The sequence below is a fragment of the Mytilus edulis genome, chromosome 12 (assembly GCF_963676685.1).
Source record: "Mytilus edulis chromosome 12, xbMytEdul2.2, whole genome shotgun sequence".
NCBI classification, from domain to species: Eukaryota; Metazoa; Mollusca; class Bivalvia; order Mytilida; family Mytilidae; genus Mytilus; species Mytilus edulis.
The window spans coordinates 34,388,856-34,410,552 of record NC_092355.1 but is presented as its reverse complement, the minus strand read 5'-3'; the positions used below and the strand labels follow the sequence as shown (position 1 = coordinate 34,410,552).

General features: G+C 32.3%; 2 protein-coding genes across 2 annotated transcripts in view; both read right to left on the bottom strand.

Annotated features, from left to right (window-relative positions):
- The window catches only part of LOC139498343 (trafficking protein particle complex subunit 9-like), a 302,312-nt gene that overhangs the window by 181,856 nt on the left and 98,759 nt on the right, over positions 1-21,697 (bottom strand). The window lies entirely within an intron of this gene.
- The window catches only part of LOC139498347 (tRNA (guanine(10)-N(2))-methyltransferase homolog), a 28,830-nt gene continuing 27,968 nt past the window's right edge, over positions 20,836-21,697 (bottom strand). Inside the window, exon 13 of the mRNA XM_071286726.1 lies at positions 20,836-21,032. Coding sequence (XP_071142827.1) covers positions 20,892-21,032 — 141 coding nt within the window. The 3' untranslated portion in view covers positions 20,836-20,891. The remainder of the gene's footprint in view (positions 21,033-21,697) is intronic.

The following is a 21,697-nucleotide window of genomic DNA, read 5'->3' as shown; positions in this document are numbered from 1 at the left end:
TTTATTAATTAAACTATCTTTTCGATCATTGGAGCAAAATTTTTTCACAAAACGCAACACACATTGTAAAACCATCGATCTATCTTTTTCCTTATATTTTGTCACTGAACTTTTTAATAAAATTGTTGATTATATTAATTACTTAAAGAATAAATATAAATTTTATGACACTAACGAAAACCATTTTTTGAGTCGAAATATTTATCATCACGATGTTACTTCATCGTGTTCGCTTATTATTATCATTATGTCACTAGATATTGTTATTACATTAATATTTGTAAATATTGTCGCGAGTAAAATTGTGTACTGCACATGCCTGGAAGTAGTATAATATAATCTACGAGGAGTAATGTTAAACCAATATCCATCCATTAATCCTTTTGTCGTACAGCATTGCCAAAAAAACTTCATACAACACAGCGCATTTTGTTCACTGATAGCGGCAATAACTTGACGCTATATTTACACTTAGTCTAATGCAATATGAATATGTCTTTCTAACTCTTCGTAATGTTGTACGGAAAATACTATGTTGCTATATAATGTCTTTTCCACCATTGAAAACTGATTTATGGACTCAAAATTAAGGATTATTTTCATCGGTTGGTAAAGGTTTCTATGTAATTTGTTCAGGTTTATATGTACTAGTATCATGAATACTATACTACTTAAAATAGATAGCTTCAGTTTTTCTGAGTTTTCTCTCTCGGCTAACTGCGAAAAAGATATATGAACAGTTGTGTTGTTTCTAAAATTTATATAGCATATTGATTTTATGAGGGTTTTTTTTATAAAGAAAAACTTTAAGCCCGACGGTAAAGATAATTGTCCAAACAGGAAGGATGTCAAGTAAATACGATATCAGCCATATCTTTATGCATAATTGTTCAAATTGAAGATGTAAACGACCTTGTATTTTTTATAATTTCTTTCCGGACGTCTGATTTTTTTTTTATCTTTATTTAATTCTTCAACATATATATATATACAACAGATATATTACATATAACACAAAATTATCACAAGGCAATGTTATTTAAAAGTATAATGACAAAGATAATCAGTACAATAATTAGAAAATCAAACGTTTTGACACCTTCGGTTTTTTGTAACAGAGTATTAATTTTTATAAAGTATGTCTCCCTGGACTTTTTTATTACCTTGATTCAATATCCATTGACATAGGTTTTAGACCTCACGCGTACAGACTGAACAACGATTTGGTTTTATATTAGTTTTGTCATTTTTCTTTTGTTATTAAGGTCAATTTATTTTGTTCAAATTCATTTTATTTGATCATGTTTTCTAAAATCTAACCAAAATGAATACAAAACTTTAACATTTTACAATGATACATAAAGTTATTACAAACAAAATTTATAAAGTTTTAAATTTGTTTTGTAATTTAGCTTCTTTGTATCTATGTAGTTTCACGGGGAAATAACTCTTAACTATAAACCTTTCGTATCAACGGTTACTTGCAACGGTTGCTTGAAAGCATAATCGAGTGCACACACTATTGTTTCCTACGAATACAAGAAGAAACCACATGAAATTAGTCCCAAATTACAGCTAAAAATTCTCAAAACAGTTCTGCATATGATTCCAAAAACATGTGTTGATATAAAGTGTATGCATCAATAATTTTCAAAAGTTAAATGACGGCTCCCACTTCGTACTACGGTTGGTACGGTCGCAAATCTGGAAACCTCTAGTAGTAGGTATCGATCTGAAGTTAGTCTGAACTAAAACAATAAGTTTTTCTTACATTTTTAACTCATTAAGTTTGACAGCAATGCATTGAAAATCAAGACATTTAAATGTTGAAGCACTTAATGTAAGAGAACGTGTATTTTATACTTGTAATAAGTGTATATAATGTTGTTTGTTTTTTGTATAATTGTTTTTGATATTATGGTGTTTTATGCTAAGATATATTTATATATGTTATCTACAGATGTAATATAAATGTATTTTAATGTGTGTTTTACAGTCTCTCATAACTCTTTTTAGCGTGACTTTTTTATAAATGATCTTTTAATATTATATTGGATTTTATATCAAACATTTTAAAGAGGTATGACTATAATAAATTATTTGTTGTTGTTGTTGTTGTTGTTGTTTACATGATAATGTCAGGATTAAAAATAATTGTAACATGTTCCTGCTGAAAGTTACAAAATGATTTTTGTTTACAATACTGTGTAATAATTTAAACAATCCGTTATAAGGACGATCATTTTATATTCGACAGCAGGGACAGGAAGATTTTGAAAAATGACAACTCTGATTGGTTAGAATTTAATATAACTTACTCAAAAAACAATGAAATAACTATTTCATTACAACAAAATGCATGCCGATTGGTTTGTTCTTAAGTGAGAATAGAATGTCTCGAACATTTCTCTAGACACGGAAAAAGTAGATGAATATTTCGTAAATAACTATTAAAGCATACGTTGTTTTTTTTCTAATATTATTAGTTTAGCCATGGAAGTAATATTGAAAGGAATAACATCGTCGTCACTTCAAAAGGTTTCATCTGCGTTACCGCCCATCTTTCAATAACTTGTTAATTGTATCTAGTATGGAAGTTGATTCTCTGCATGTGATCGATCAAATCACTGACACTTATCGGTCATTTTCGTGTTCACGGAGAACTACGAACAGACAAGTTTTTGTCGTTTATACGTGCGAAGTAACCCGAATAGTCCATTCGTTACATTCCGTTGATGTACGCTGCCGAAAAGAGTCATTCGTTCAATTTTTATTTTAGTCCAATTTTTCCCTATTTTTGGTTAGTTTGATCATATAATAGTTTAAACCGACAGCTATCACATACGAAATTGGAGAACAAGATTGTGTCATTTCAATTTTAATATTTACAGACAGTTAAAAAAACATTTCCGTAAGTTAAGAAGATGATTGTAAAAAAAATACGTTTGGACCCCCTTTATTAAATACGAAAAATCTAAATCCTTCGTGTACAGTGGCGTAGCCAGGGTTGAAATGATGTGGATGTTTCGCCGAGCGGAGCGAGGCGAAAAATATTTTGGACCTTTTTATGCAGAAAATTATTTTTTTATCTAAGCACATGTACTCCCCCAGAAACCGACACTAGTTAGATTTTTGTTTAAATTCAAAATACTCACGGGCACCAGTTCATATATTTTTATTGTTAACCAAATTTTATTGTTTCCTCGAAACTACCATCATTCAATTCATAAACATTTGATGTAAAGTTTCCCACCCAATCTCATATTTGACATATCAAAAACGGACCCCATTACAGCGGCACTTCTGTATAATTTAGGAACTTCGGAATATAGGAACTGAAGTGCTTTCTCTATCCCGGAATTTGAGTCCACAACCTTGGGTTTTTGATTTTTGACTACTGAGCTAAACGCGTTGCATATTTGAGTACAAATTATGAAAAATTACCGTAACTGAGAATTTCTTATGTTAGCTGAGAATGTATTGTGAGGAAGAAAAATCCTCTTACCTTCCCTCCGATCTTAGAAAATGACATGATCGTCCACCTATTGTACACTTTGACAAATCTATTAAATTTTAATTAATCAGCCATCGATCAATCAGGAATCACTATAAACCGGACTGGCAAGATTCAGACAAACAGGAACGTCTTCTTTTTAAGTACTGTTATTGTTCCAGACCATATGAATATTTGGACCGTACGCGTACGGTCCGGACCGTATACGTATACTCGTATGGTCCGACCATACGCGTACGGTCGGACCGTATGAGTATACGCGTATGGTCCAGTACGAGCTGATTATACATGTTATTGGATCATATGAGTTAAATTTAAACAAACATTTATCACAATCTTTATTTCAAGTTTTATAATTGTTATTATTACAACTAGATGGATAAAATGAACAAACGAACAATTGAAATTAAATATTTGTTTAATTGTATATCTCAATCCTATTTTGGTACACTCGCCCAATGTGACACAAGTTACGTAAAAAATTACGTTATCATGTTTGCAGTTCATGTATGTTCCTTTGCAGATCTGCATTTTTTTTTGTATTACAGATGGACATGCTAAATACAAGAGATTAACATATTTTAAATTACAATTAGCGTGAATTTCAAAAAAAGTTAAAATATAAATCAAAATTGAACTATTTTATATTAATTTGAGAGTTATGTTGATCTGTTATATGCATCTGGGTCTAATAAACTTAACCAACTTCTTAATATAAATCAGACCGTACGCGTACGGTCCGACCGTATGAGTATTTTGAAAAAGTACGCATACGGTCCAGACCGTACGCGTACGGTCCAAATACTCATACGGTCTGGAACATTATCAACATATTTCCATGTACTGTTGCAATTCAGATAATACACATGAAAAGGATGCGAGTAAGTTTATGCAACTGTACGGCCTTCTACCACGAGAAAAACCTATTACATTTAGTCATTTTATTTTTGTGTATAAGAATGAACAATATATGAATATGAAACAGAAACATTTAATTCTTCTTTTTTTTATTTTATAGATATCATAATGCCACCAAGAGATATGTCTGCATGGCGGAATAGGTTTGGGCAAAGTGTTAATAATTTGCAGCTTCTACAAGAAATACATGAGCATAGCTATTACTCACCAAGGAAAATGTTTCCAGAGGAAACACACATGTTTTTTATATACATTCAACCAGTTCTTATAATCCTGCTTATAATCTGGTTGGCACTATCTATGAAACTTATTTGGAGCAAGAATTTCATTAAGCAGTATGGACTCATGACAGCATACACTAGTCTCGATATAAGTGCATTATTGCTACAAGACATGTTTTTCGCCGTCTTCATTACGACTAAACAAAATTATGTGCCATATAAATGGTGCTACGCTTTTGAAGCAATTGCAGCATATACACCAGGATGTCTCCACGCGGTTAGTTCTTGGTTAAAATTGGCACAGTCAATACGCGTGTTTGTTCTATTCTATAAGCCATTGCACGTTAAATCCATTTTAAGTAGTTATAAGATAGCTGTTTACATTCTGTCAATCACCGTCTGCGCATGTGCTCTAAGCGCGGTACTTTTCGAAATGGAAGTCAATTTTGAAAAAACAACATTGTTAGACAAAACCACAGGTCAAGTCGTAGAAGTTTGTCGGGATGAAGATTACTTTAAACTGCAGTCGGAACACTCTTTAAATTCTAAAGGTGTATTTGCTCTTCAATTTGTCCATGCAATCTATAAAGGGGTTTTGCCATGTTTTTTAATGATAAGTCTTGCTGGAGGAACAATTGTTATGTTAAAAAAACAACAAAATATACGGAAAACTCTCAACCAACAACAGACGAATAGACAAGAATCTGATGAAAGACTGGCAAAAGTGACTATTGCAGCTTCTGTAACATACACAATCGTTGTCTTGCCATCATTACCAATACTATTTATTCTTTATTTTTATTCAGGGTCATATAATTTTGAGGTTATACTTAAATTCCTGTCCATAATGCATACCACTTTTGTCATATGCAATGTACCGATAACTTTCATTCTATATAACTGGCTTTCAAGAGACTTTAGAGAAAAGGTTATCAAATTGAAAAACAATTTATGGAAGTTTTGTTGTTGAATAATTATCGTCTTTAATACTAAGCTGGTAAGCTTAAGAGTGTTTAACCGTTTTTGATGCCTCTCATTTTACATTTTATATTGCTTAAATCTTTTGTTTTCTGGTTTTTTTTTAATCATTATTTGCTTCTGACGTTTGCAACTAGGGAAGGGGGGAAAACTAGGGGTGATCTCAGGTGCTCCGGAAGGGTAAGCAGACCTCCACATGTAGCACCCGTCCTGTTGCTTATGTGATTACAAATCAGGTAAATAGTCTAATTCGGTAGGTCTTATTCATGAAAGGGAAGGGGATTGTAGTTACGACTTAAGGAACATTTCCGATATCATTTGTGAAACGGTTATTCCATAACGGTCAACCAACTCGTGATGGCGTCCGTAAAATTTACGAAGGGATGATTTCAACTTTACCATTTGGAGCTCTTTGTTTAATAGCTTCCTTGTGAGCAGCAACCCTCTATCAAGAAAATCATGATAGGAATCAAGCACGGGATTATCGTATCAATTGGAAGATATATACCCCGTGTGCAGGTGCTGCTGGAATGTTGCTACTTAGAAATGGAAAGTTCACAATTTGAAAGCTGAAATCATCTCTTTTGTCGTAAAATTTTGTTTTCAATCAACCAATCATTGTCAATTTCTAGATGTAAGTCAAGATATGAGGCAGACTTAACTGTATCTGTGGTATCCTTTATCTCTAGCTCGATTGGATAGATGCGTTAAACATAGTCACCAAATTGAATTATTTAATGAAAGAACATCATCTATATAGCGGAAAGTAGAGTTAAAGGATATTGCTAACTTCTTATCTTTCTTCCTAAGATAAGAAGTTCCTGCATGAAGTCAGCCTCATAATAATAAAGAAACAAGTCGGCAAATAGATGGGCACAGTTTGTTCCCATTGGAATGCCGACAGTCTGTTGAAAAACACGTCCTCCGAACGTAACAAATATGTTGTCAATCAAGAAATCAAGCATCTTGATAATATCAGTTTCAGAGAATTTTTTGTTTGAATCAGAGTGGTCCTTTACTAAGTAGGATGTATCCCTCCCCAAGACAAGATACTTATATCTACGTTGGCCATTATTTTTTATAAAGCAAAGCAATACCAACTCTTTCAATTTGTCTCTTAGTTTGGAACTTAGTGAGATACTAGAGGAGAACGAATTGTTTACCCTTTCGGAACACAGGTGGTATTTTGCGTGTTTCTTAATTTGTACCTTTCTGTGTAGTTTGTAATCATTATCGTCACTTGACGTGTGCCACTTTTGAAGGAATTGTTTACCCTTCTGATGCCTATGACTTTTTTCCTCGTTACTCAAGCTTTTACTTTTCTGTGCTGTTTGTAATCATTATTGTCACTTGACCTGTGCCATAAGAGAAGGAATTTTGTATCCTTTTCTCTGATCTTACTAAAGTCAGTTTATTTTCCCTTACTTTTTTGTACACATTTTAAAGTGAGAGAACCCAAATTTTTACATATTTAAAAAACCAGATAGAAGTTTTTAGTTTGTGTTAAATCTGTAAATGTAACTTTCTTTAATATATTGTTCCATATCTTTAATATATAGTTCAATATCTTTAATATATAGTTCCATATCTTTAATATTGCATCCATACTTTGTCATGGACAAATGGGCTGGATGTACCTCAGATCAACCAAATATTACGTAATGATGAGTACATTGATTGCACACAATTATGCTTAACTGCATGTACGTAATTAGAATAACTGATGTTTACTTTATTTTTGTTTTATACATATCTAAAACAGCTTCACATAGTCAATGCTAAATATGTATTGTATAAGAGATAGATGCCTATGACAAATATTCGTAGCTAATTTTTGGAATTTGACCATCTATCGATGTTTTATTTTGCTAGCTATAAAACTAGATTTAATCCACCATTTACTACACAAGGAAATATCTGTACTAATTTAGGAATATGATAGCTGTTTTGTAGTCGCTTTATGTGTTTGAGTTTTACTTTTGCCTTTTGATAAAGGACTTTCGGCTTTGAATTTTTCTAGGAATTCGGTAATTTTGTTATTTTACTAGTTGCAAGAGCCGTTCAAATTTCTCTATGTTATTTCTTGTGTAGTATTATTTTTCTATTTGGCTTTTTTTTGTTAGTCATAGCGTTGTCAGTTTGTTTTCGATCTATGAGTTTGAAATGTCCCTCTGATATCTTTCGCCACTCTTTAAGTACTGTGAAGTTACTTTCTTATGTACCAACTGGATTACTTTATTAATAATTAATTACATAACATGAATATGAAAATCAATTTTGGTGTTTATGTACATTTAATTTACTGTTAGTTTATCGTGTTATGCCTTTAATTTTAATAAAGTTATTTGTTATACGACCTCAAATGATTTTCGCGTGATAATCATTTAAACAAAATGGTGAAGTCGTGAGCCTACATGCATAATATACTAATTAAGTTAGTGATTCAGTTTAAACGCTGACACAAATACTGTAAATTTCAACTGTCTATTCTAACTTAAACTGTTTTGATCTGAACGTCACTGATGAGAAGTATGTAGACGAAACGGGCGTCTTGCGAATCAAATTATTAGCCTAGTACCTTTGATAACTATTTTCTAAAGACCTCTTGAAACCAAAAGAGTAGTGTTTTTATTTCATTCTTTTAGAGGTAGAAGTCAACTTACAGTTGTGTTTGCCTAAACTTAATTCCTGTAGTGGCGAGCACACTTTGGTGGTTTGGTTGTAATATGTAGATAAGGTGTTCCTTATGTTCTCAATCTGCAGTAGGTTTAGTATAATATACTGTCATAGTGTTGTCAGCTTTTCTTTAAAAGTGAGTCAAGAATTTAATAATGTAAGTTAGTGACAGTTAATCAGATGTGTAGTAATCCGGTCTTCTGTGGTAACAAATGTTCCTTCATAATATAAGTTCCAAAAGGAAAATATAATCTGGAATACTATTACCACAGGAACAAATATTACAGAATATGTTCCTAACGGAATAAATGGTATAGAATATTTGTTCCAACAGGAATAGATATTATGGCAATGTTTATAACAAAGTTTCCATTGGAACTTCAGTCAGGTGGAACAGATATACGTTGACAAGTCTACACAATCATTTGCCGGGAGAGAAAACTATTGTAAATATCACGTGACCGAATGCGATATGGTTGAGGAACGTAGTTACTTAAAATAAGTATGAATATTTTTGAATCGACAACTTTCAAGACTGCAAAAAAAAACTTATAATATAGCAGATATTCATATGAATATGGATATGACATTTTATTAAGTTTCTTTTATGATATTTTGAGTGTTTTACAAACGTATTTTCGTTTTATTTGAAAAGAAAGAATGGAAGAAATTAAAAAACCCAGAAAAGTTGAAGTTTTTTTTTGTGTGACAACTATTGTTTTTTGATGACACAGTCAACAATTGAAAGGTTCCATATTGTTTTTGCTGTAAAAATGATTATCTAGCAAAAGATTTCACGACGTTGAGATTAGCAATGCTAGATCAGCTTATGGCCTTTATCAACAAGCATAGCCTATACCACGTAGTATCTACTAGTATTAAACACATCAAGATGTAAAATGTCAAGCAATTCAAATGAGAAAACTAACAGCATAACAGCCTAACTTGTTTATGAAAGAGCAAATAAGAGAAATAAAATATCATATTCAGCAACAAACGACAACCAATGCATTACAGCCATAATTACATTGAATTTCTTATTTTAAATGGAGTGAATGTTATTTAAATTAATAAAAAAAAAATGTTTTACGTGTTCTGTCTGTTGGAGTAACGATATTCTAATCTTTGTAAGTGAATGTCCTGCGTTGAGGTTTGTTGGCGGTTTATGGCTAGTGTTTCCAATATTGTGTTTGGTGTAATCTTATTGCTTGGTAATAACATTTTTGAATTTCTTAAGTCTCCGGTAGGGATAGAGATGTTTTTGTGCTTATAAGAAGAATTCACATTCCGTGTTTTTCTACATATTGATGTCCACATTTTGATATACATGTGGATAATGTAACAAGATAAATGAGATGTTTTATCAGAAAAAATTAGAGCAAACCCCCCCCCCCCCCCCCTCATGCTTTACTGGAATGAGAATTTCGATTTGCAACAGTTGAATATACATAAGAACGCGGTTTAAATGCACGTTTATGCAGAAAAGATGAGACAATTTTCAATATTTTATCTGTTTCTGTATATTATCATCGTTAATTAATGACATTTAGAGAACTGAACTAAGACTTCAAGTTCTATCATGAAATAAGGAAAACAATAAAGTATTATTAAAACAATATATAGTACAGTAGACGGACTCTAATATAAACTGTTATGTTGTGGTGGGGTTTGCGTGTTGCTAAGTCTTCAGTTTTCTATGTTGTGTTTTGTGAACTTTTATTTGTATGCTTGTCTTTTTTTTTAGCCACATCGTTGTCAGTTTCTTTTTCGATTTATGAGTTTGAATGTACCTCTGGTATCTTTCACCCCTCTTTTATAAACATCTAGAATACTTTACCGTCATAGATCATAGAAAGCTGCAATCTTTTATCAAGGAAATATTGATAGGAAATACAGGCTTTGGAATATCGTATGAACTTGGAGATATATACTACGTATGCAGGCGCTGCTGCAATGTTGCATCATAGAAATGGAAGGTTACAATTTGCCATTTGAATAGCAGATCAAATTAGAAACACATAGGCCAATTTTCATTTGTATTTCAGAAATTAATGGTTTCAATTTATATTATTACCCGAATTACTGATAATAATACAAATGTTAATATTGAAAGTCAAATGAGAATGAACAAGCATTTAAAAAGAGTTATATTTTTTCTGTTATAAATCGAATTCTAGTAAGTATTGATTTACCTAATATATTTTAAAAAGAAACTCAAACTTTGTTTTCGCGCAACAGTTTTTTTTTCATCGGATAACAGTTCAACAAATTAATATCAAATAAATGTGATCAATTCAGCATAACGTTATTGCCAATATCTTGACTGAAATAACACACCAAAAAAGATAACAAGGCTTATAAGTGTCATACTAATGAGTTTTTCGGAATAAGTGATTGACCGTCGTGGTTTAGGTATGAAGACGTAATTAATTGATAGAAGTGTCCATCGAATTGTGCATATGGATTAAATGAATAAACTCATTTCAGTTGTTAACACTTTGAGAAGAAACGAAAAGGATTACACTTAAGTAATTTAAACATATCTATGTAGCTTATTTTGGTCATTTCTATCATTTTCCCATTTATTTGATATCCATCTGCTTTATTGCTTTTTTACAAGACAGTTTATTCAAATTCTATACCATCATGATTATAGTATAATTGTACATTTTCTATCACTTCTACATACTGATTGGCGTCCTTTCAAAAATGTAAATGATTACTGGATCAAAATAAGCGATAGCAATTTCCACATTTGGTTAATTCATCATGTTGATAAAGGGACAAAGTCCCCAACTACAGTAGAAAAAATAATAATTTCAATCTACTTATGAACTCAAAATCGTTAAGGTTGCATTTTCCAACTTTTTTGTTTTACCGCATTTGCTCAGAAATCTCTTTCTTTCTTCCGATCTCGTTTGTCATAAGAGTTTGTGTAAAATAAATATTTATCAGTCTAGTAATATAAAGAAATGAGCACAATAACAATTTCATTTTAAAGTCATAAGAAACGAGTGACCGGTGAAAAATAATGTTCTTCCAATTCTTGAACCAATGCATACAAACATCATTAACTTAGTCTTCTGTGCACGAATTTATAATTGTTTTTTTTGTAAATTTCGTATAATCGTCATTTTTTTTTTCAATCGGTCAATGTTGTTGTGAAAATATTGCAGGTAATTAAAGTTCGTGTTTTGAAGCCGAAGTTTAAAGTTGTCACCTGTTTGTCAACAATCGACAAAAAATCAACAAAAAGCATGGAAATTGAGCACGTGTTTAACATGTAAATTCAGATAATAGTTTATTTTAAGGACATCCATGCGTATTGTGATCACCGGATTTTTACGAGATGGGTCACACTGAGGTCACTTTGCATACGGAAAATATGTCGGGGGAATTGCTTCCTGGAAGGGAGCAATTGAAATAAAGTACACTTCTTCTAAATATGAATAAATTAAAGAATTTTCTTCAGAAAAAGGAGTATATGTACATAACTTTTATAATGAAAACTATCCATTGAGTTATAAAAAAAACATATGCATTATTTTGTTTGATTTGAGGTTTCTTATGACTTTAATTATTCTTTGATATGAAAAAACGTTACCTGATGATAGCGTTTCTTTGTTTACATAGAAGAACGACGTAATTACTAAAATGACGACACATCTAAAATCCCTAACAACAGGACCAACATCGGCAACGTTACGGTATATCCGTTTCTTTTTGAACATTGCAAAATGTTAGAATTGAAAAATAAAAATCGTCCCCTTTCATGTCTGAGGTAGAAAAGCCTTAGTATTTCAAAAATTCTAAATTTGTTAAACAGTTAATTTATAAATATAACCATATCAATGATAATTCATGTCAGCTAAAAAGTGCTGACTACTGGGCTGGTGATACCCTCGGGGAAATAAATCTCCACCAGCAGGGGCATCGACCCAGTGGTTGTAAATAAACTCATCACAGATACCAGGACTAAATTTTGTATATATACGCCAGACGTGCGTTTCGTCTACAACAGACTCACCAGTGACGCTCGAATCCAAAAAAGTTAAAAAGGCCGAATAAAGTACGAAGTTGAAGAGCAATGAAGATCAAAATTTCTAAAAGTTTTGCCAAATCCAGCTAAGGTAATCTATGCATGAGGTAGAAAAGCCTTAGTATTTCAAATCCGATGACAAGTCGAATTCGGTAGGTTTTAGACATATTACTTGTAACGTTAACGTTTTTAAAGATTATGTTTCTAAATGATTGTTGTGATGTAAACGTAATGAATGCTACCAAAACAAATATTTTTTTTCTTCGGATTGTTGATAATTGAAACTTGAACACATACATATTCCATGACAAAAAAATCAAAATCTAATAAAGTTTACAGAAAAATATAGAATGATGGTATGTATCACATAGAGATAATATATATACATATGTCGTCTGCTATAAAATTTTAAACACGGGGCTATATATGCACTATTGTTTTTTAAATCCCAAAAAAACATCATAACATACGTAAAAATAGATTTTAAGTCTACGCAACTTCCTGTTTATTTCAAGAAGGAAGTTAAAAGTCTGAAACAATAATGAGTTCTCAAGAGATTGCAGTCGATCTAATGAGTGAAGAACGTTTGGAAAATGCGATCCGATCAAACGATCTTACATTACTTAAAAACCTGTTGAGTCAAGGTGTAGAAATAAATCATCAGGATAACAATGGCAATACAGTTTTTCATAATGCTATTAGAATGGATGCGCACATGGATATTTTGAAAGAACTACTTTTAAATGGTTCTGATGTAAATATTGTAAATAAGAAGCATCTTTCATCCATTTCTTTTGCATTTTTGTATGGATCTGACGATATCATTATCAAACTTTTTGCTCTTGACCATATTCATCTTGTTAATTATGATGACCGTAATGGAAATTCATTTCTACACTTAATTATTGCCTAAGCGGAGTAATCTCACAGAAATTTTTATGGAATCCCTCAAAGATTTTCAACTTAACATAAACACGACCAATAAGTTTAGTGATACTCCTATTCACATAGTTTGCAAAGTCATTGGCCGTTTAGAAAAGGACCGTTTACATCAAATGAAGTTGTTTCTGAATACATTTGACGGGTTTGACCCTTTTATTTGCAACAACGGGGGAGACACCTTTTTGCATAGTTGTTTCGATAGTATTCAAATGGATGACAATGACGTTGATTTTATTAATTGCCTTACTGGCGGTGGGTTCCGTTATATTACGAAAGAAGTCACTTCAAGGTTGTTTAAGTACAAAAATAATATCGGAAATACCCCGCTTCACATATTAACAATGAATGTGGCAGTACAAGAGAGACCGGGCACAAGTCTTACAATTCTGCAAAAGTGTTTTGCAGCCGGTGTTGATATCAATTGCACAAATAATCTAGGTGAAACCGCTTTACACTTACTTATTCAAAGCAGTAGACCTGAATACACTTTTACAAAGGCGAATGAACAATTTTTAAGATGTTTACTTGAGAACGGGGCCGATATTAATTTGCAAACCGTGTTTGGTATTTCCCCAATATTTCAATGCTGGAATTGTGACGTTATGTCTGTTCTATTGGAAATGGAAGCAGACTTAAATATAAAAGACAAGTTTGGAAGAACACCGCTCTTGGCAATGCTCATATACAGACCATCTGCAGAAGAAATTGAACAATTACTTGTGAAAGACGCGTGTTTAAATCAAAGGGATTTTCATGGTAATAATGCCTTACATTATGCCGTTTGGCATGCATTGGATCTAGAAACAATCCTTTACATGATTAATTTAAGAATTGAATGCTGCTTTTTGTAAATTTATTGGGGTGTAAAAGCGTTGACCGAAGTACATTTTGTATGAAGCGCGGAAGCGCTTCATACTAAAAATGTGCGCACGGTCAACGCTTTTACAACCCTATAAAGTTACAAAAAGAAGCATTCAATACTTATAATTACATTTTTTTTAGCTAGTATCATGAAAACACGATTTTTATTAAGTTTTCATTTAATTTACCTGTGCACTTTATTGTGGGACCTCGTGTCATCATGAGTGATAAATGTTATTGTCTAGTACAATTGTTTCAGGAATAGCACGTGATGTGCAGTTAGCCAATCAGAATAACGTATTATAATGAAACAAACATCTAATGTAATTATAATGGTATTGAAAGTACCCAAGACAAACAGGGAACTCTACCATGTGAACTAGCTTTACAACGACAAAACAGGGAACTCTTTCGCATACTGTCAGAGGAGGGCAACATTATATATCAGAGATATATGTTTGAATTTCAAGAGCATATCATCAAATACAAGGACCTGGTGAGAGAAAATTTCGAGCAAATTGTGTGTGTTACTAGATGCTTGAATTTAAGTTCTGATGATGCCTTTACTAAGCTTTTGGGATTACCGTATATTGGTAGGATATCTAGTGTAGATGAAGCGAACCTTATCAGAAGTCACGTCACCAATTTGGTTAATGAAATAGGCAGAAAACTTGAAGGTCGAGAAAAAATGTTTTCTAATTCTATTGTTCAGTCGGGAAGCATTGGAGAAGAAACTAAAATATGCTATCCTGATGAATTTGACTTCGTGTGTATTTTAGATATGTTTGGGAAAGTTTGTGAAAGAGATGAGGGATTCTGTGGGGAATCAGGATTTACCGTTTTAAAATTGAAAGAAAACGCGAATCAAAGTAATATTCTGTGGTTTTTCGACAGAAAGGGCCGTCTTAATGTTAATGCAGTCCGAGTTCGTTTCGCACAGCTTGTGAGGGAAATATTATATGATCCGAAAATATGGACTTCCCCATTTATTAGTTTTCATTTCTTAACTAATCAAGACTATAAAGACGAAGAAATACTTCCTACTTGTCAATTCTCAATAAATTGGGTAGGTCATCGATACAAAGATCTTATTATAAAAATTGATCTCGTTCCAGCTTGTCAGATAGCAAATTGGTGGCCAGAAAACACGGATCTTCAAAAGGTTTCATGGAACGTTGACAAGTTACAAAAATATGGTTGCCTACTTTTATTTCAGTGCACAGAAATTTTTCAACAATCTGAAGTAAAACTACGTGTATCTGCTTTACCTGCCGAGAAAATGCTCATGGGAACTTTCTCAAAGACCGCAATCGATAGTTATATGTTTTCTAAACTTCTTTGTACCGATTGGGTCTGTTTAGTGATTGTAATAGGTCAAGAGTCTTTCATGGTTAATGAATTCATTACAAGTTATATGTTGAAAAATTGTACATTTCATGTTTTTCACGACAACAAAATGAAAGGAATAGCAACTGAAGATATTAAATCGTTTACTATTCAAATATTTAAAACTTTACTCACTTTTTGTGAGACTGGTAACTTTCCAGCCTTCATATTTCCCTTCCAAAATATCTTTACCTTCCAATGTAAACAACCTATTGAGTCGATTCGAAAGAAATGTATTTATAGGAGTATTTGTGCGAAAATAATACTCACCATTCTTGGAGAAAAACAAATATTCACAGAACTTAGTAATGAAGACATAATTAATACTATTCTAGAATCCGGTTCAGACGATGAGTTTTCCGTGGACGAGTGCCAAGATGCTGTTGGGCCCTTAGAACTCCTTTCAAACCATTCTGACTTTGACCATGTTGACGGTGAAAAATAAACAAAAATCAAAATAAAAGGTCACTGGCTTTTCACATTTTTTGAAATACCAGCAATGTTCCCTTGTAGCAAATAACGAGTAAACGCATGTAGACAAAAAGCAATAGAAAAAATTAAACTGGGGGTAAAAAACTAAATGTCTTAAACTTGTAAGCTTTTGTCATAAATTGTAGTCATATGCATTTTACACATCTTCATGCATGTGATAGACTGTGAAACTCAGATCAGGAGATTGGGAAATCAGATCATGAGGTTTTTCATCGACATTTTTTAAAATTATAAATAAACCATCTGATGTAAAAATGTCTTTTTTGTGTCTGTTTTTTTGCAATCTTCAGTTTGAATGTTATATATGAATGTGTTAAAGTTCTACTTGAATGATATCAATTGAACGTATAATTAAGAAGATTCTGTGTCTTGTTTTGTTTTCATTGTTGATTGTTGACTGCTTGTAAAAATTACTTTTGTCATAAATTGTAGTCATATGCATTTTACACATCTTCATGCATGTGATAGACTGTGAAACTCAGATCAGGAGATTGGGAAATCAGATCATGAGGTTTATCATCGACATTTTTTTTAATTATAAATGAAACCATCTGATGTAAAAATGTCTTTTTTTGTGTCTGGTTTTTTTTCAATCTTTCATCTGAATGTTATATATGAATATGTTAAAGTTGTACTTGAATGATATCAATTGAACGTATAATTAAGAAGATTCTGTTTCTTGTTTTGTTTTCATTGTTGATTGTTGACTGCTTGTACATAAAGTACTATGATTTAACATTATAGTTATAGTTATGCATATATTACATTGCTATTTATAGATTATCGTTGGTCATCTCAACGAGATTGATTTTCTCGCTTGAGCTGGAACAGCGAAAGTGAGAAAAGCAATCGAGTTGAGATGAGCAATGATAATCTGTTTATCGCTATTTTACCTATGAGGACGTTGTAAATTTCATGTCAATTTCGTTAGCAACGCCACGTGGCCTCCTTAGTTTCTAGCGATAATGTTTCCATCTCAAGCGAGAAGCATTATATGAAAATTATCACAAAAAAAGATCAAAAGAAAAATGCACAAAATAGCGATAATGTTATTTAATAACTAAACCACTGGTCTTGGAACACCAGGTCATGTAAGAAGTACAAGCTGGCTTGGCTACCTTTACTATTCTTGGCTCTGTACTGTTAATCCTGATCCTGGTCACAGTTTTTGTAGTTGTTAATTTTAAAACTGAGGAGGCTGTGAATTTTCTTTGAAGCCATGTTGTCCCTGTTGTTATTTTGGATCTTCATAAGCATGCTGAAGGTCTCCTTAATGTTAGCATTGGAATGTGAAATAGTGAGCATTACTTTTCTGAGTTGAAAGTTTGTGTAAAAATGTTTTTCCGCATTCCTGAGGAAGGTAAATCCAGATAAGCACTTCGAACGCATGACATTTATAAAGTGTTTTCATTTTTTAAAGTACATTACACAAAAAAGAATTAAAAATAGTAATGAATGATATTAAACCTTTGTGGATACAACAACTGAGCTCACCTTGGTCTTTATGCATATTAAACGATGGACACAGGTGGATTCATGACAAAATTGTGTTTTGGTTATGGTGATGTGTTTGAAGTTTTTACTTTACTGAACGTTCTTGCTAATAACAATTATCTCTATCTATAATGAACTTGGCCCATTAGTAACAGAGGAAAATATTTTGTAAAATTTACAAAAATTTACAAAATTTATAAAAATTATAAAAAAATTGACTATAAACATGATAAAAGACAACAACTTCTTAAGGAATCAACTGACCATTTTGATCATGTTGACTTATTTGTAGATCTTACTTTGCTTTACCAAAAACGGTAAAATTTCCTTTAAAATTACCAATTAAGGGGCAGCAATCCAACAAGAAGTTGTCTGATTCGTCTGAAAATTTCGGGCAGGTAGATCATGACTTGATTAACAATTTAATCCAGTCAGATTTCTTCTAAATGCTTTGGTTTCAGAGTTATAAGCCAAAATCTACATTTTACCCCTATGTTCTATTTATAGCCATGGCGGCCATCTTGGTTGGTTGGCCGGGTCACCCGACACATTTTTAAACTAGATACTCCAATAATGATTGTGGCATAGTTTGTCGCCCAGTAGTTTCAGAGGAGAAGTTTTTTGTAAAAGAAAAATAGATAAACCCGATGCTCTGCAGGGCGCAGCTATATACGACCGCAGAGGTTGAACCCTGAACAGTTGGGGCAAGTATGGACACAACATTTAAGCTGGATTCAGCTCTCAATTGGGATTGTGATTAAATAGTTGACACAGCATAGGTTTCTGACACAGAATGAACGTGGTCTAATGAACTTAAATTATTTGTTTTGCCTTTGAGCAATTCACTATGCTGTTGAATATTAATCCTCTCAAAATATTTGAAGAAATTTTCTTTTTATTTATGAAATCTGAAATGAGAAAAATATAACCCCCCCCCTCCCCATTTTTTTTTCACATCCCCCTTTCCCTTTTTCCAAAACTGATCTCAATTCAAATTCCTAATGGAGTTTGCAACAATAAGTACTCATTTAAATACATCATAAAATATTAAAATGTAAAATAAAGTGCTTGTTATCACTGAATGGTAAAGATTGTTTTAATTTATCAGTTGGTAGTAAAAGTAAATATACATTGTATATTGTATAAAACAATGATTTAAGTTGATTCAACTACTATTCTGGACAAAGAAAGATAACTCCAATTGAAAATTTCTTGCTATTGCACAATATTGTGCAACTAGATATTTCTTGCTATTGCACAATACTGTGCAATTGAAAATATTTGCTATTGCACAATACTGTGCGATTGAAGATTTCTTGCTATTGCGCAATACTGTGCAATTGAAAATTGCTTGCTATTGCACAATACTGTGCAATTGAAAATTTCTTGCTATTGCACAATACTTAATATAATAATTTTGGATCCTGATTTGAACCAACTTGAAAACTGGGCCCATAATCAAAAATCTAAGTATATGTTTAGATTCAGCATATCAAAAAAGCCCAAGAATTCAATTTTTGTTAAAATCAAACTTAGTTTAATTTTGGACCCTTTGGACTCTAATGTAGACCAATTTGAAAACGGGACCAAAAATTAAGAATCTACATACACAGTTAGATTTGGCATATCAAAGAACCCCAATTATTCATTTTTTGATGAAATCAAACAAAGTTTAATTTTGGACCCCGATTTGGACCAACTTGAAAACTGGGCCAATAATCAGAAATCTAAGTAAATTTTTAGATTCAGCATATCAAAGAACCCCAAGGATTCAATTTTTGTTAAAATCAAACTTAGTTTAATTTTGGACCCTTTGGACCTTAATGTAGACCAATTTGAAAACGGGACCAAAAATTAAGAATCTACATACACAGTTAGATTCCGCATATCAAAGAACCCCAATTATTCAATTTTTGATGAAATCAAACAAAGTTCAATTTTGGACCCTTTGGGCCCCTTATTCCTAAACTGTTGGGACCAAACCTCCCTAATTCAAACCCAACCTTCCTTTTATGGTCATAAACCTTGTGTTTAAATTTCATAGATTTCTATTTACTAATACTAAAGTTATGGTGCGAAAACCAAGAATAATGCTTATTTGGGCCCCTTTTTGGCCCCTAATTCCTTAACTGTTAAGACCAAAACTCCCAAAATCAATCCCAACCTTCCTTTTGTGTTCATATACCTTGTGTTTAAATTTCATGGATTTCTATTTACTTCTACTAAAGTTATTGTACGAAAACCAAGAATAATGCTTATTTGGGCCCTTTTTGGCCCCTAATTCCTAAACTGTTGGAACCAAAACTCCCAAAATCAATCCCAACCTTCCTTTTGTGGTCATAAACCTTGTGTCAAAATTTCATAGATTTCAATTCACTTAAACTAAAGTTATAGTGCGAAAACCAAGAAAATGCTTATTTGGGCCCTTTTTGGCCCTTAATTCCTAAAATGTTGGGACCAAAACTCCCAAAATCAATCCCAACCTTCCTTTTGTGGTCATAAACCTTGTCTTAAAATTTCATAGATTTCTACTCACTTTTACTAAAGTTAGAGTGCGAAAACTAAAAGTTTTCGAACGACGACGACGACGCCAACGTGATAGCAATATACGACGAAAAATTAAAATTTTTGCGGTCGTATAAAAATGACTATAAAGGGCTATAACTCCTTAAGGGGTCAACTGACCATTTTGGTCATTTTACTTATTTGTAGATCTTACTTTGCTGAACATTATTGCTGTTTAAAGTTTATCTCTATCTATAATAATATTCAAGATAATAACCAAAAACAGCAAAATTTCCTTAAAATTACCAATTCAGGGGCAGCAACCCAACAACTGGTTGTCTGATTCATCTGAAAATTTCAGGGCAGATAGATCTTGACTTGATAAAACAATTTTACCCCATGCCAGATTTGCTCTAAATGCTTTTGGTTTCAGAGTTATAAGCCAAAATCTACATTTTACCCCTATGTTCTATTTTTAGCCATGGTGGCCATCTTGGTTGGTTGGCTAGGTCATGCCACACATTTTTAAACAAGATACCCCAATGATAATTGTGGTCAAGTTTGATTTGATTTGACCCAGTAGTTTCAGAGGAGTGTGCAGTAAATCATACTTCATCTTGTTGAATTTCTACAGTTTTTTCCGAGCAAATTTTTATTACTCCAAAACCCATAATTTTAATAATTAATTGTAAAAGAATTGTCTTAGCTTCCACCCCTATTAACTTTAGAAAAAATATCATGCAACGACCAACCCTTCCATATATTGTCCCTGAAATAGCCCTATCTGTGTACCAAAAAGTTTTACAAGATTCAACATTCACATGTACTTTTATTATCACAGATAAAAATCAACAGTTTTGACAAATTATGTATCATCTAAACTAGTTGTCTTTAATTTATTCTCTACCGATTGTGTATTGCTCTGTGAGTTTTTATAATATAAGTCTCTAAATGGCTTGTTGTCATAGTGATCGACTGGTATCTGTGCTCTTCCCATGTCCTCGTCCTACAAAAAAAAACCATTTATCTGAATTATATATCTGAAAGTGGCGTTAAACACCAACACATGGTATTATTTATAACAGTATCAGCAAGATTACAAATGTGAAATTTTGACATAATTTATACTATAGTATTAGACCTATTAACATTTTCAATGGACAATAAGAAATATTTCCCATTGGATTATCTCCCATTAACCAGAAAAAAAATCTCATCTGAAAAAAAAATTCAAATGTTCCAAGTAGGAGGTTTAGCTACATTGTAGTTATTAAACAAGGTCTCACCCACCATAATTTTCTTTTTACAGAAAATGCCTGTTCCAAATCAGGAAAAGTGTGATTGTTTTTGACTTGTTCTATTAATTAATTGCATTTGATATTAGGGTTTTTAAATGACCCTCCTTTCTGATTTTGCAGTGGAGTTCAGTATTTTTGTTATATTTTCAATTACAAATGGATTATAATAAAATTGAGAATAGAATTTTGGAATGTGTCAAAGAGACAACAACCCGATCAAAGAGCAAAAACAGCCAAAAGCCACCAATGGGTCTGCAACACAGGGAGAAAATCCCGTACCTAGAGGTGTGCTTCAACCTTAAGGATGTCTTATTAGTCTGGGAGATGATGATCTATTTATTAGTTGTTATTGCCTTTGAACTAGCTTTCAGTA